Source organism: Echinops telfairi, unplaced genomic scaffold, assembly GCF_000313985.2.
Source record: "Echinops telfairi isolate 266 unplaced genomic scaffold, ASM31398v2 ScPeMD7_7421;HRSCAF=8459, whole genome shotgun sequence".
NCBI classification, from domain to species: domain Eukaryota; kingdom Metazoa; phylum Chordata; class Mammalia; order Afrosoricida; family Tenrecidae; genus Echinops; species Echinops telfairi.
This window is the reverse complement of record NW_022111321.1, coordinates 13,252,047-13,265,499: the sequence shown is the minus strand read 5'-3', so window position 1 is coordinate 13,265,499 and position 13,453 is coordinate 13,252,047. Positions and strand designations below refer to the sequence as shown.

Below are 13,453 nucleotides of genomic sequence, written 5' to 3'. Positions count from 1 at the left end.
GGAGAGGGAGGGGCAAAAGAGGAGCTCATACCAAGGACTCAGGTAGAAAGGAAATGTTTTGGAAATGATGATGGCCACATATGTACAAATGTGCTTGACACAACTGATGTATGGATTGTTATAGGAGCTGTAAGAGCACCCAATAAAATGATTTATTTATTAAAGAAATAAAAAGTGTGTGCTCTGAACGTAGACTGCTTATGTTCAAATCCTTATTCTACCACTAACTTTTGTCTGCGATCATCAGTTCTTAAACTCTCTTAGCCTTGGATGGAAAGTAGGATAATATCAATAGCACAGAGTTGATGCCCACGTTAAATGAAATGGTACATTTAATCATGTATCGCAGTGCCTGGTACACAGTGATTGCTTCATAAATGTTAGCTATTATTAGAACACCAAGTAAATATCTTTGTAAAGGAATGTGACTTTGTATATCTTACTTTGGTAGTTATCTCAGTCTTAACCTGATAAGTCCCTCTCTGTATTTATAATTCATTATAGTTCTTTTGCTGAGAATAGCACTGAGTTGGCATGATTGTATGTAAACAATATGACTCCGAAGTTAAAATGTATTATAGGGAGCAAAGAATCTAAAATTGTCGCCCACAAATTGCGGAATAAGAAAGAAAACTAATTGGTTTATTAGCAGAGTTGTTCAGGGTACCAACTCTGGAACTAGAACGCCATGGTTTATATTCTGACACCCCCTGCACTAGCTCATTGACCTTCAAAACGTGACTTCTCTCTGCCTCAAAATCTTCATCTATGAAAAAGTGGTAATAATAACACCTGTGTCATCAGTTACTGATGAGTACAGATGATCACTGGCCCCCATAAACACACGCGAGATCGTGTATATAAATTGCTCTGACCCTATCAATGTGACATGCAAGTACTTAGTTCCCTGTTGTTGTGGTTCAATGCCCTAGAGTCACCTCAGACTAAGAGCCACCCTGTGCACACGATAGAAGGAAACAGTGCCCAGTCTCTGCCATCCTCGTAATTGTTACATTTGAGTCCATTGTTGCAGCCACTGTCTTATTGATACTGTGTTTAATTCACTGACTGACACAAAAGAAACACTAGATTTTCCAGCTATTCATATTTTTCCTCTAAATATGTATTTCGGGAATATTTTGTTTATAAGGGAAAATCATGCAAAAGTCTTGAATTCTCTTTTTTGTCTCTAGTTTAATGTAGTGAAACATAAGTCTGTCGAGTGTGTGAAACTGGAAGCCAGCTTTGCGTTGGTCAGACTTTAAAATGGGGGACCCACTCTATCCCACACTTATCTCCAGCCCTTCTGAAGACTATACAATCGCCTTTCTTCATGGCCTGTGTGATTACCTGTAAGATGTTCTGCTTATCAATAGGGATCTACAACACAAGAACCCTTTTCTTACTTCCCCACATCTGTGAAAGTGTACTTTTAAAGGATGTTATTGATATTATTATTGCTTAATTCTCTGGGCCTTCCTCTTTCTTCTGTTTCCTACTCTTTTGTAGTTCATGTTATTGGCCACCCCATCTTTTTTTCCTCTCTGCCCAATGTCAGCATGACTATACTCTGAGCCCCCTTTTTCCCCAGCATTACCTCTGTGATTCCCATGGGCGCACATTGGTCATCATCTGCCTCTACCGGCACATGTTTGCTGACTCCCAACCCTTTGTCTCTATCTCAACTCAATAACTCACTGAGTCGATTCTGACTCATAGTGACCCTATAGGGCAGGGTAGAACAGGTCGTATGGGTTTCAAAGACTAACTCTTTACGGGAGTAAAAGCCTCACCTTTCTCAAATGAAGTGACTGATAGTTTCAAATGGCCAACCTTGAGGTTAGCATCCCAGTGGGGCTCCTTGTCTCTATATAGTGTCTTCAATCGGAAGTAACAAGACATCGCAACTGGAAGTGATTTTAAACACCAGAATGTAATGTCTGATGATTCTGGAGGCTTGTAGTCTGGAAGTAGAAAGCTGCCAGGGCTTGGCTCTGTCGGAAGGTTTTAGAGATGATTCTCTGGTATCTGCTGCTGGTAGCACCATGCGTTCCTTGGCGCGCGGCAGAGTCATTCCATTTTCACCTTTCTGTGTCCCCACTCCTCTTTGACAAGGACATCCCTCCAATTGGGTTAAACACACCCTGCTCCAGTAAGTGAGGAATGAAAATACTTGAGAGGTATATTTTAAATGTTAATTAATAGTTATATATCATATTTATGGCTTTCACTTTCTTAGTAAATGGTATTTGTTTTAATTTACAATATTCATAAACAACTTATTTCCAGATGAATTTTATCATAATTAAATATATTAATTTAAAGGGAAATATTAAATACATAAGAGTACTAGAGGAGGTATAAAAAGGTGCAATTAGCACTCTACGAACTTGTGTGTTTAAAATATTGTTATGAGTTCTATTTAGAGTCTGTGCTTAATAAACATACATCTCTCTAGAAAGCAGTTTTTTAGACCCATTTCCTAAAAATCACTACCTACAAAAAACCAAACCCACTTAGAGGAAGTGGATTTTGACGTATAGGAACTCTATAAACGGTTTCTGAGACCTGAATCTTTATTGGAACAGACAACCCCATCTTTCTCCAGCAGAGCTGCTGATGGATTTGAACCACTGCCTTTGTGCTGCATGGTCTCACACTTAGGACCCCTGATCTAGTGCTTACATATTGGGCTGCCATCTGCAAAGTCATCAAGCCAAGCCCATTGCTCATTGGGAAGAAAAAGGAGGCTTTCTGTTCCTGTGGCATGGTGGTTGTCAGTTGGCTGCTAACTGCAAGTTCAACAGTTCAAAAACACCAGATTCCTCCTGGGGAGAAAGACTAGGCTTTCTATTCTCCTAAAGAGTTACAGTCTTAGAAACCCACCATAGTTCTCTGCTACAGGGTCACTATGAGTCAGAATTCACTTGGTGGCAATGAGTTCCCTTTAGTGGGGAGGCCAATGCCTAACCCACGGTGCCACCAGGGCTCCTTTGGGTAAAACCTTCAAACCATCTAAATTCAACTGCCATGAAGTCAGTTCTGACTCCTCAGGACTCAATCGCACCCCCACAGGACAGAGGAGAATTGTTTCTGTGAGTTTCTTAGACTACAAACCTCTCCAGGACAGAACAAAACAAACTCACTGATGGTAACCCTAGAGGACAGGAGAGAACTACCCCTGGGAGTTTTGAAGCCTGTAACTCTTTATGAGAGTTGAAAGGTCCATCTTTCTGCCCTAGAGCTGCGGGTGGTTTCAAACTGCTGATGCTGACCTTGTAGTTAGCAGCCCAACTGATAACCACTATACCCTGAGAGCTCCTTTGTGAAAAAACTAACAGACACTTAATTTCAGAGTGAGGCCAAGTGTAGACCTGTTTCTTCAGACACCCATTCCCACTGCTGTGCCTAGAGTTTCCTCTCTCCCAGAAAGCCCAAGTGGGCCATTCCTAACATAATAAACACCGAATTCTCCAAGAGAACATTTGATCCCATCCACACAAAAAGCATTTGTAAAAGAGAACGGCTTCTTGTGTTAGACATACTGGTTTTCCCTGTTCAATCCCATCTTTTATTTGAGAACATTGGAAGGCCGCCCTCTGCATCTATCTTTCAGTGGTTTCCGCAGGCAGGTGAGGCTCCCTCACCATGCACACTGAGTCATGGGTGTGAATGTAAGTTCTCACGAGGTGAGGGCCGGGGAAGATTACACATAGGCAACCACTGAGGGTCTGCTTGTTGGTGGGACGTGAAAAGTCAGACTCCAAAGCCCAGAGACTGACATGGAAAATGAATCTATGGAGGAAAAAATGTAAACCACAGAAAAACCAGTGGAGGGTTCTTTCATTCATTCATGGTTTTGTTGTGAAATTATGGAGGAACCAACTAGAAATGGTTGTAGAATATGAAATATACGGCATTAAATGCCATTCAACGCCTTTAATGTGTTACTTATTCATCCCGTATTCTCACAGTAATACTTACTGAGCCCTTCCTATACCTGTGTGGAGGTTCTGGTACACTCTAATCACATATTTATTTGAATCTCTAGAAAAAAACGAAGGGTTAAAAACTATTTGTTTATGTTGACTTCAATCGAGAGTGAGCTGGAATTATGAGAAAGTGTTTGAAAAGTGATGTGTTATAAACTGTTGTTTTTTTTGCTTTCCTGTAATTGGAGCAACATACTAATTTCTACAAGTTGTGACTACTAACAGAGAGCAATCACCTCACAGACTTGTACCGAAAAGACGAAGCCATCCAGGTGACAGGAAACGGCCACCTGCAGAGTCCTCGCTTCCCAAACAGCTACCCACGGAACCTGCTTCTGACATGGAGCCTCCGTTCTCGGGAGAAAACGAGGATCCAGCTATCATTTGACAATCAGTTTGGATTGGAGGAAGCAGAAAATGATATCTGTAGGTAAGTGGAGTGGGGGGTGGGGGGTGGGGGGAATCCATCCTTAGGATATTTTTCCAAGATATAAAAATGATATATCAAAAACAGCACATCAGACTCCCCTTTGGGGCCCTCTGTACCTGGACACACTACTGCTTTTTAAGAACATTTATGTCTGCCCTGGAAGACAAATGGCATCCTGCACAGACCGCAGCTGCAGACAACAAAATACATTTTCATGAGTCACAGAACCTCCTTCCTTCCGGGATGGTCAGAGCCAGGTTGCAGGACTTCAAAAGAAGGGAATCTGGAGCACTTCCAATACCCATCTTTGACACATTCAAAGCAGCCTTTGTAAGCAAATCCAGGCAGCCTATATCCCTTGCCACCTCCAGTTGGCATGTGGCCTAGGTCAAAGTCTGCCTGGATTGTTGCTATTAGCTGCTGACAAATCATCCCCAACTCCTGGCGAGCCCATGCACCCGGGAATGAAATGCTGCCCAGTCCTGAAGCAACCTGATTCATAGGATGTGGACTGGCTACTTTCCTGAAGTAGATCGCTGAGCCTTTCTTAGTCCATCTCAGCCTGGAAGCTTCAAGGAACCCTATACAGCATCACAGGGACACACTCGTTCAGCTCTGGCAGCTGATTTGAGCCACACAGAAACAAATATACATCAGTGATTCTCCCCAGCACTAGGAATGGAAGAGATTCAAGGACTATGTCCTGGAAGTACAGTTTTAGGGCCTCAGATCTGTAGGAGACAGTAGAGAAAACAACCCCAGTATGTCTGTGCTTCAGAGAAAGTGTGTTTCCTTAGTTTCCGGGCCAGGAGAAGATGAGATCTGAGCCTAATAATCTTCTTCCTTCTTAGCATATTTATCAGAGAAAATATAGGCAGTTGTTCTTTGAATTGTCCTCTCAGAGCATCTCATTCACTTAATTAGCATGTATAAGACTTAGGGAGGAATTTTTTTCTCCTTTTTGTACTTTACTGCATGCACTTGTTCTGCATCACAATGAACTACTGAACTGCTAAATCCTTTCAGCAGGTTTATTTTCCTTTGAATAATAAAAGGAGGGTGCCACAAATTTGGCTGTCCTTTGTTGAATGTTTATTATGCTGACAGTTTTTATTATGTTTCTATTTTTCTGAAAATAACAACAGTGACTATTACTTTCCAGGACCATGGAGCATAATGTATGCCAGAGAGCAGAGTGTAATATATACAGGAAGAGCCAGTTAATATTTACAAAGAATAAACTAAAGCTGATTTTTGCATCTTTCTAACCTTGAAAGGTTGGACTAATTTCCTGCAAGGGGGGTGGGGGGAGGGGAGAGAGAGATAGTGAACATGCTGTGTTATAGGATGGCTAAAGGTGATCACATGGAAGGGAGCTAGGCATCCATGACTGAGCTGAGATTTTGGTCCCGGTGCCGAGTGCTTTAGATGTCCTGTTATTATTGTTGGGAGCTCCTTGGTCAACTCTGACTCAATAGCAAAGTAGGTGGACTACTAAACAAAAGGTTGGAAGTCCTAATGAACCTGGAAAAGTTTCAAAAGATGGAGTTCATGAACTGCTTCCAAAAGGTCATAGCCATTGAAACTCCCACTCCGAAGACTGAAAGATGTTGCTATGACGAGGCACCCTCCACTCGGTTCTGCCTCACGGCGACCCGAAGTGTAACAGAACGACACACCGCCCAAGACTGCACCAGCCACGCTTCTGTTGGAGCACATTGGCGCAGCCACCAAGCTCATCGAGGGCCTTCCCCCTTTTCACCGCCCCTCCAATTTTCCAAGCATGATGTCCTTCTCCAGGGACTGGTCTCTCCTGACAACCTGTCCAAAGCACAGGAGATGAAACCTTGTCATTGTTGTCTCTAAGGAGCTTTCTGGCGGTGCTTCTTCCAAGACACCTCTGGTGGTTCTTTGGGTACTCCAGGACACCTTCACAAATCTTGGTCAACGCCATAGTTCAAATGCATAAAGTTTTTTTTTTCCGTCTTTTTTATTTAATGTCCTACTTTCACATGCATATGAGGCAATTGAAAATACCATGGATTGAGGCAGGCACACCTTAGTCCTCAAAATCATACTCTTATTTTCAATACTTTAAAGAGAACTGTGCAGCAGATTTACCTAATACAGTGCATCCATTTCTTTTTTTTAAGCATTTTATTGGGGGTTTGTACAGCTTTTACTATAATCTATACATATACATCCATGTGTCAAGTACATTTATATATCTGTTGCCATCATCATTTTCAAAATATTTTGTACTTGGCCCTTGGTATCAGCTCATTTTTTTCCCCATTTCCTTCATGAACTCTAAATAATTTCTAATTTTTTTTTCATATCTTACACTGTCCGATGTCTCCCTTCACCCACTTTTCTGTTATCCGTCCCCCTGGGAGAGTGTTATAGGTAGATTATTGTGATCGGTTCCCCCTCTCTCCCTACCTCACCCTTCCACTCCTCTAATTATTGGTCCTGAGGGTTTTATCTGTCCTGGAATCTCTGTCCTGGAATCCAAGATCTTATCTGTACACGTGTATTTGCTCTGGTCTAGCCAGATTTGTAAGGTAGAATTAGGGCCATGATAGTGGGGGGAGGAAGCATTGAAAAACTAGAGGAAAGTTGTATGTCTCATTGGTGTGCTGTATTGTACCCTGACTGGCTCATCTCTTCCTTGTGACCTTTTTGTAAGGGAATGTCCAATTGTCTACAGATAGGCCTTGGGTCTCCACTCTGCACTCCCCCTCATTCACGATGATTTGATCTTTTGTTCTGGGTCTTTGATGCCTGATACCTGATCCTATCAAAACCTCATGATCATGTTTCTTCCATGTGGATTTTGTTGCTTCTCAGCTTGATGGCTGGTTTGTTATCTTCAAGCCTTTAAGACCCCAGATGCTATATCTTTTGATAGCTGGACACCATCAGCTTTCTTCACCACATTTGTTTATGCACCCATTTTGTCTTCAGTGATCATGTCAGGAAAGTGAGCATCAGGGAATGCTGGATTATTAGAACAAAGTGTTCTTACATTGAAGGAGTACTTGAGTAGAAGCCCAATGTCAGTCTGCTAACTTAATACTTAACATATAAATGTATGTACATAGACTTATTTTCCTATTGCTATATATAAATATATTTACATATGTACATGCCTGTATTTAAACCAATGTAAATGTTCTTTGCCACCTAGTTCTTTCCTCTGTTTCCTTTTAGTTTCTTCTTGTCCCACTTTCATGTTTGGCCTTCATTCAGGTTTCAGTAATTCCTCTCCGTTACATTGCCCTTGATCAAATCCTACCAGGCCTCCTCCACCCTCCTTGCCATTGATTTTAGATCACTTGGTTGTTCCCTTGTCCCTGGGTTTATTAACAGCTACTTCCTTTCTCCAGCCTCTCCCTCTCCCGTGTCCCTTCGGAACCATGGGTCCCGATGTTTTCTCCTCCGAATTGTTTATCCCGCCTATCTTATCTAGATAGACATGCAGAGACATTAATAAGCACAAAAGCAAGAGGAAAACAAAACAACAACAAAAACATTGACAAAAATGGAAAAGCCTATAGATAGTTCCAGGCCTGTTTGTTGACATTTAAGTGTGTTTTCCAGTCCAGTCTGATGGGGTGCCACATTCTGGCCCCAAAGTCTATTTTTGGTGTTCCCCAAGGACTTTTTTGATTGTTCCACTTGCTGCTCTGTTGCATGCCCTTAGCATTTCACTCCAGTGTGGTGGGGTCATATCGGGCACAATTCCTGCACTGTGTCTCCTGTGTTGCCCCTCCTAGCACTATGGGACAGTGAGGGACATCATGTCTCGTGATAGGGCCAGCCCTATGGTCCTTTCTGTGCACTGGCTGCTCTGAGCAGGAATATCATACTCGGGGCTTGGTGGGCCAGGATGTGTTCCACTCTCTCTCCCCTCTTCATTTGCTCCTGTGTACTCTGATCAGATGTGCCCCTCTTTCTGAGCTGTGGCTTCAGCATTGTCCTCTAAAGTGCATTCTTTTGGGGGTAGGCCAGGGAGGGCTCCATATAGTTATGGCCAGCCCTGCAACCTCTTCAATTGATTTCTTAACGGCTGCTCCTATAATCATTGAAATATATGAGTTGCCATAACTTAGAGTTCACTCTATGACAACTGATTATCGTTATTTTTGTTGTCAGTACTTTTTACATCTTCGACTTGAAACTTGCTCAAATATAATGGAGGAAAGAGTAAAAGATGTGAAAGGAGAGCATATAAAGAAAAGGACATAGATTCAAGAGACACCTCATTCTCTCCTTCAGGAAAAAAAAGGTGTTCTTTTGACTTCAGATTCAGAGTTAAAATTAAATCAATTTTGTATATCTTTAAACAATGGTGACTTGCTGTGTTATCAACAGATTTTCAAGTGTGTTCATGCTTTGTGCATTAAATATGATTTACACATATTGCATATAAAATGAAATACAATTGATTTCCTACCATCTGTTCCAAAACCTCTTTGATGTTTACATTGTAATATTTTATTGCTTGAATAATGATTCTTTGTTAGTGCTTTTCACCTTCCAAGCTCCATATAAATGTTAAGTAATTAATTTACACAGCACCCAAAAGAGACCAGCTTCTAAAATTATATAAACCTCTTATTTTGCCCATTAGGAAACTGAGGCAAAGGATCCCAGGACCTTGTAAATCACTGTCAGAGAAATTTAGTCACAATATCATTATTTTTCACCTGCTCCTTAAATTACTCTGCCCAATCCAATAATAGCCATGAGGGACATGTGGTTAAAACCATATTGATTTCCCTTCATCCTCAGAGATGATGTTTCGCATGCTAATTCCCTTTGGTAACCATGACAGGGAAAAAAATGTATATAAACAGACTTATAGCACTGCTTATCTTGAATGCCCATAATTTGTGTTGGGGTTTTAACACCTGACGTTATTTTGGAGTAACTTAGTGGGGCAGAGAGGAGCCCTATGTAGTGGCTATGGTTTGGACTGCTAACCCCAAGGTCAGCAATTCAAAGCCATGAGCTGTTCCGTGGGAGAAAGGTAAGGCTTTCTGCTCCCATAAAAATTCACAATCTCAGCAACACATAGAGTCGCGATGAGTTGGGATTGACTTGATAGACGTGTGTTATTTTTTTTGTTTTTGTACTGTAGAGGAGTGAGACACAGATCAAAACTGAAAAAGGAGATAAATAGTTCCATTTGCTGAATATAATGTTCCAAGGCCTTGGGATCTGAACATTTAAAGAGCTTCGGTTACTTGTTAGCAAGTCAGTTGCAACGCAAGTGTCCATATGTACAACGGAGCAAAACACTGTTCTGTCTCATCCTATCCTAATAACCAATTGCTATGTTTGGGCTCATTGTCACCGTCACTGTACCAATCCATCCGTAAAGGGTATTTCTGTTATTTTTACTGACCCTCTACCAAGCATGACGCCTAAGTACTGGTCCCTCCTGGTAATATGCCCACAATCATAATTCAAATGTATCAGTTCTTTAGTCATGCTTTTCATTGTTCCAATTTTGTGTATATTTGAGAACATTGAAAATACCATGGGGTAGGGCATTAAAGTGACATCTTTACTTATAAACACTATTTTTTAAAAAAAACACTTTTACAACAGATTCACCTAATGGCATATAACATTTGATTTCTTGACTTGTGTTTCGATGGGTATCAAATAAAGATCCAAGTAAATTCAATCCTTGACAAGTTAATACCTTTCTCTGTGGGTCATGTTTTTGCTTGTTGGCCCCGTTGTGAGGAGTATGGTTTTCTTTATGTCTGTGTCTGATCCATACTGAAGGGCGTCGTCTTCGTTGGTAAGTACTTGAAGTACTTTTCACTTTAACCAAGCAGAGGTTCCTATTAAGCCTTCCTCCATTCCTGCTATAGTCTTCATATAGTCTAGCTGCTCAGAATACAAATTAAATCAATATGTTGAATGTGTAGAACCTTAATGCATCCTGATTGGAAATCATGCAATATTCCCACTTATATTCAGTTTTCTCAGAACCCCCATTCTCCAAAATGTAATGCATATTTTGTCAGCATTCACATAATTGAGTACTTTTGCAAAGTCAATAAAGCACAGATAAACATTACTCTGGAATTCTCTGCTTTTGAACAAGATTGCTAACAAATGTGATATCTGTCGCTGAAGATGTCATAGTATTTGATGGAAAGATGGAATGCTAACAAAGAACTTAAAGGCTCAAATGCTTATATGGAATATCTAAAGAGGCCTTCTTGTGTTAGGCAGGTTTGTCTAGAGAAACAAATCCAGAGACACTCATGTATGTGTAAAAAAAGCTGTATGTCAAGCAGCAATCATGCATCAATAAAACATCTCATCCCAGTCCAACCCAAGTCCATAAGTTTGATACTAGTCCATAAGTCCGATACTAGTCCATACATCCTTTTTCAGACTCACACAGCCACATGCAATGATGCAGAATGCAGAGAGATCATCGGCCACTGGATGAAAAGTCTTGTGGATCCAAGAGCACTAGAAGCCTCACCGGATGTGCCAGCAGGAAGGTGAAGGCGGAGAGAGAGTGGGAGGTTCACAGGACCCTCCTAATGAGGAGGTCACACCCACACGGAGGCACCATCAGGCTGTGCTTTCATTGACAGGCTAGACTCCACCCCTGCAAATCAAGTTGGCATGAAATTATGTAACTACCACAATTGTCTTCTTTAATACTAGGATTGTACAAGGGAGTACCCCCCAAAACACACACACTCTCACACACACACACACACACACACACACACACACACACACACACTACAAAACAAGGGAAAAACTCAGCAAAGTGGAGCTTTTGTAGTACCAATTTTTCCCACTAGGCAAGCATCAAGCAACTCTGAGTTAGTGCATCTAGTGGCAAGGCGTAGAAAGGCTCTCTCTGGTCAGTGACTTTTTCATAAAAGCAGTTTCATTCAAATCTCTGTTTTTGTGATGGCCAATTTAAAAGAACAGCATGCAGCTGTGAAATTTTGTTTCCCTGCAGAAACTGTTGTGATGTTGAACACAGCTTACAAGACACCACTACGGAAACAACTCAAGTGTACAATTGGGTTTCTACATTCAAAAGAGGTGAAATGTTGATTGATGACAAACCTCATTCTGGATGTCTGTCAACTTCCCAAATGGATGAAAATATCAACAAAATTCACACACTTGTGCTTAAAGACCAACAATGGACCATTGAAGAGATGGGGACGTTATCTGGACTATATTGGAGCTCGGTTCTGCAAGTTTGAGTAGAAGAGTTTGGAATGAGAAGGGTTGCTGTGAAAGTTGAGCCTTGGGTTCTGATTACCAGCAAAAAGAGCATAGACTGGAAGCATGTTGTGCTTTGAAAGGACAGCTCCGAAGCAACCCATACTTTTTTCCCCACTGTCTTGATTGATGTTTGCTTCCAGGGTTGTAAGAATAGCACCATGTCTCATCACCAGCCAGTGGAAGACTCCATTCATTATCACCTCCCACAATAAAAGCTTTTAACAGTGTGTGACAACAAAGGCATGATTTGTGATAGACGGGGGACTGGTTTTGCCACTATGACAATGTATCTATTCACAAAGTCATCTCGGTGCATCAGTTTTTGGCAAAAAAAACCCAACCAACCCAGTGTGCCTTTGTTGCCCCAAGCACCTTACTCACCTGACCTTACTGCCTGCAACTTCTTTGTGTTTCTGTGAATGAAGAGGGACATGAAAGAATAGCAATTTGACGACATAGAAGAGGTGAAGGAAAAATGAGGAGGTGCTGTCAGTCATTCAAACAGATGAGTTTGAAAAATATTTACAAGAATGGAATTGCAGATTTGATGCATGTACTAAGTGTCATGGAGAGTACTTTGAAAGTGATCTGGTTGTTTTGTAATTAAAATACAAAGCTTTGGGGGGGTGGAATCCTGGTTTTTTTGGGGGGGTATCCCCTCCACTGCCCTTCTCTCACTAATGTCTAAGGTGTCCCAATGAGTCTTAACCTCAGTCATCCTGTTAGACAGGCCTTCCATTTCCAATACTGGCTGACATTGAGAGGGACTCAGCACTACTGCTCCTATGATTCCAGTTCAGGCACACAGGGGTTTGCTCCAAACACAATGTGTTTACACATGTCTCTGCAGTCAGTGTCTGGCTGCAGACAAGCTCCTTCAGCAAGCAGTGTACTGTCCTGTGTCTCTTTAGGGTGACTTCAGAAGGGGTGACTCTTGAGGGAGTTTCCTGGGCCAGTTAAGGCAGAAAGGCAGCTCAGGGGATATTGCAAATGTTATTTTGTTTTGTTGGGGATGCTCGGAAGGGATAATCTTGATAGGTTTCTTTTTGAAGGACACCGAGTCGTCATAGGAGCTTCTTAGGATATAGTTGTGTGAAAATTGAAAGTTATGTTGATGAGAAAAAGGCCAGGAAGATTGCTCTGGGGAAACTTTTTTTTCACCATCATAATCCACCTGCTTATTCTTCAAGGGAAGCTAGAGCTGTCCTATGAGCATTGCATTAGAAGCGTTTCCTCTATCGAGGCTACAAGCCTGATGTTGCTCCTTCAGATTTATCTTTGTTCCCAGACTCAAATCACATGGAAAAGGAACATGATTTAAGTCTCTTGAAGATGTCAAAACAGCTAGTTTGACATGGTATGAAACAGAGAGTGCAGAATTGTTTTAGAGATGAATCAGAGAAATGAAACCCTCAGAACCATGTAGATATAGTCTGAGAGTATGCCAAAATAATAGTTTTGCATTTTTGATATTTTATGTCATTGATTTTATAGGAATACTTTTCCATCTCTTTTCCATCTCCCAGAAGTTATATTCTATCTCTACTATGAAAAAGTTATGTGTTATGTTGTGATCCTTCCAAAAGATTCAGTGTCCCAAATGAGAAGATAACCCATCATGCTGATTCTTATATGTAAATATAAAAATAGAGCCCTTTCTTTTTTTGTTGTTTTTTTAAAATCGTTTTATTAGGGGCTCATACAACTCTTATCACAATCCATACATACATCAATTGTGTAAAGC

General features: G+C 41.2%; 1 protein-coding gene across 2 annotated transcripts in view; it reads left to right on the top strand.

The window, feature by feature from the left end:
- PDGFD (platelet derived growth factor D) overlaps positions 1-13,453 on the top strand; it is a 294,001-nt gene that overhangs the window by 180,769 nt on the left and 99,779 nt on the right. Inside the window, exon 2 of one of the 2 annotated variants that reach the window (XM_004709000.2) lies at positions 4,236-4,422. In XM_004709000.2, the coding sequence (XP_004709057.1) occupies positions 4,236-4,422 (187 nt within the window). Of the gene's footprint in view, positions 1-4,217; positions 4,423-13,453 lie in introns of both variants that reach the window. The other variant, XM_004708999.2, reaches the window with a different exon arrangement.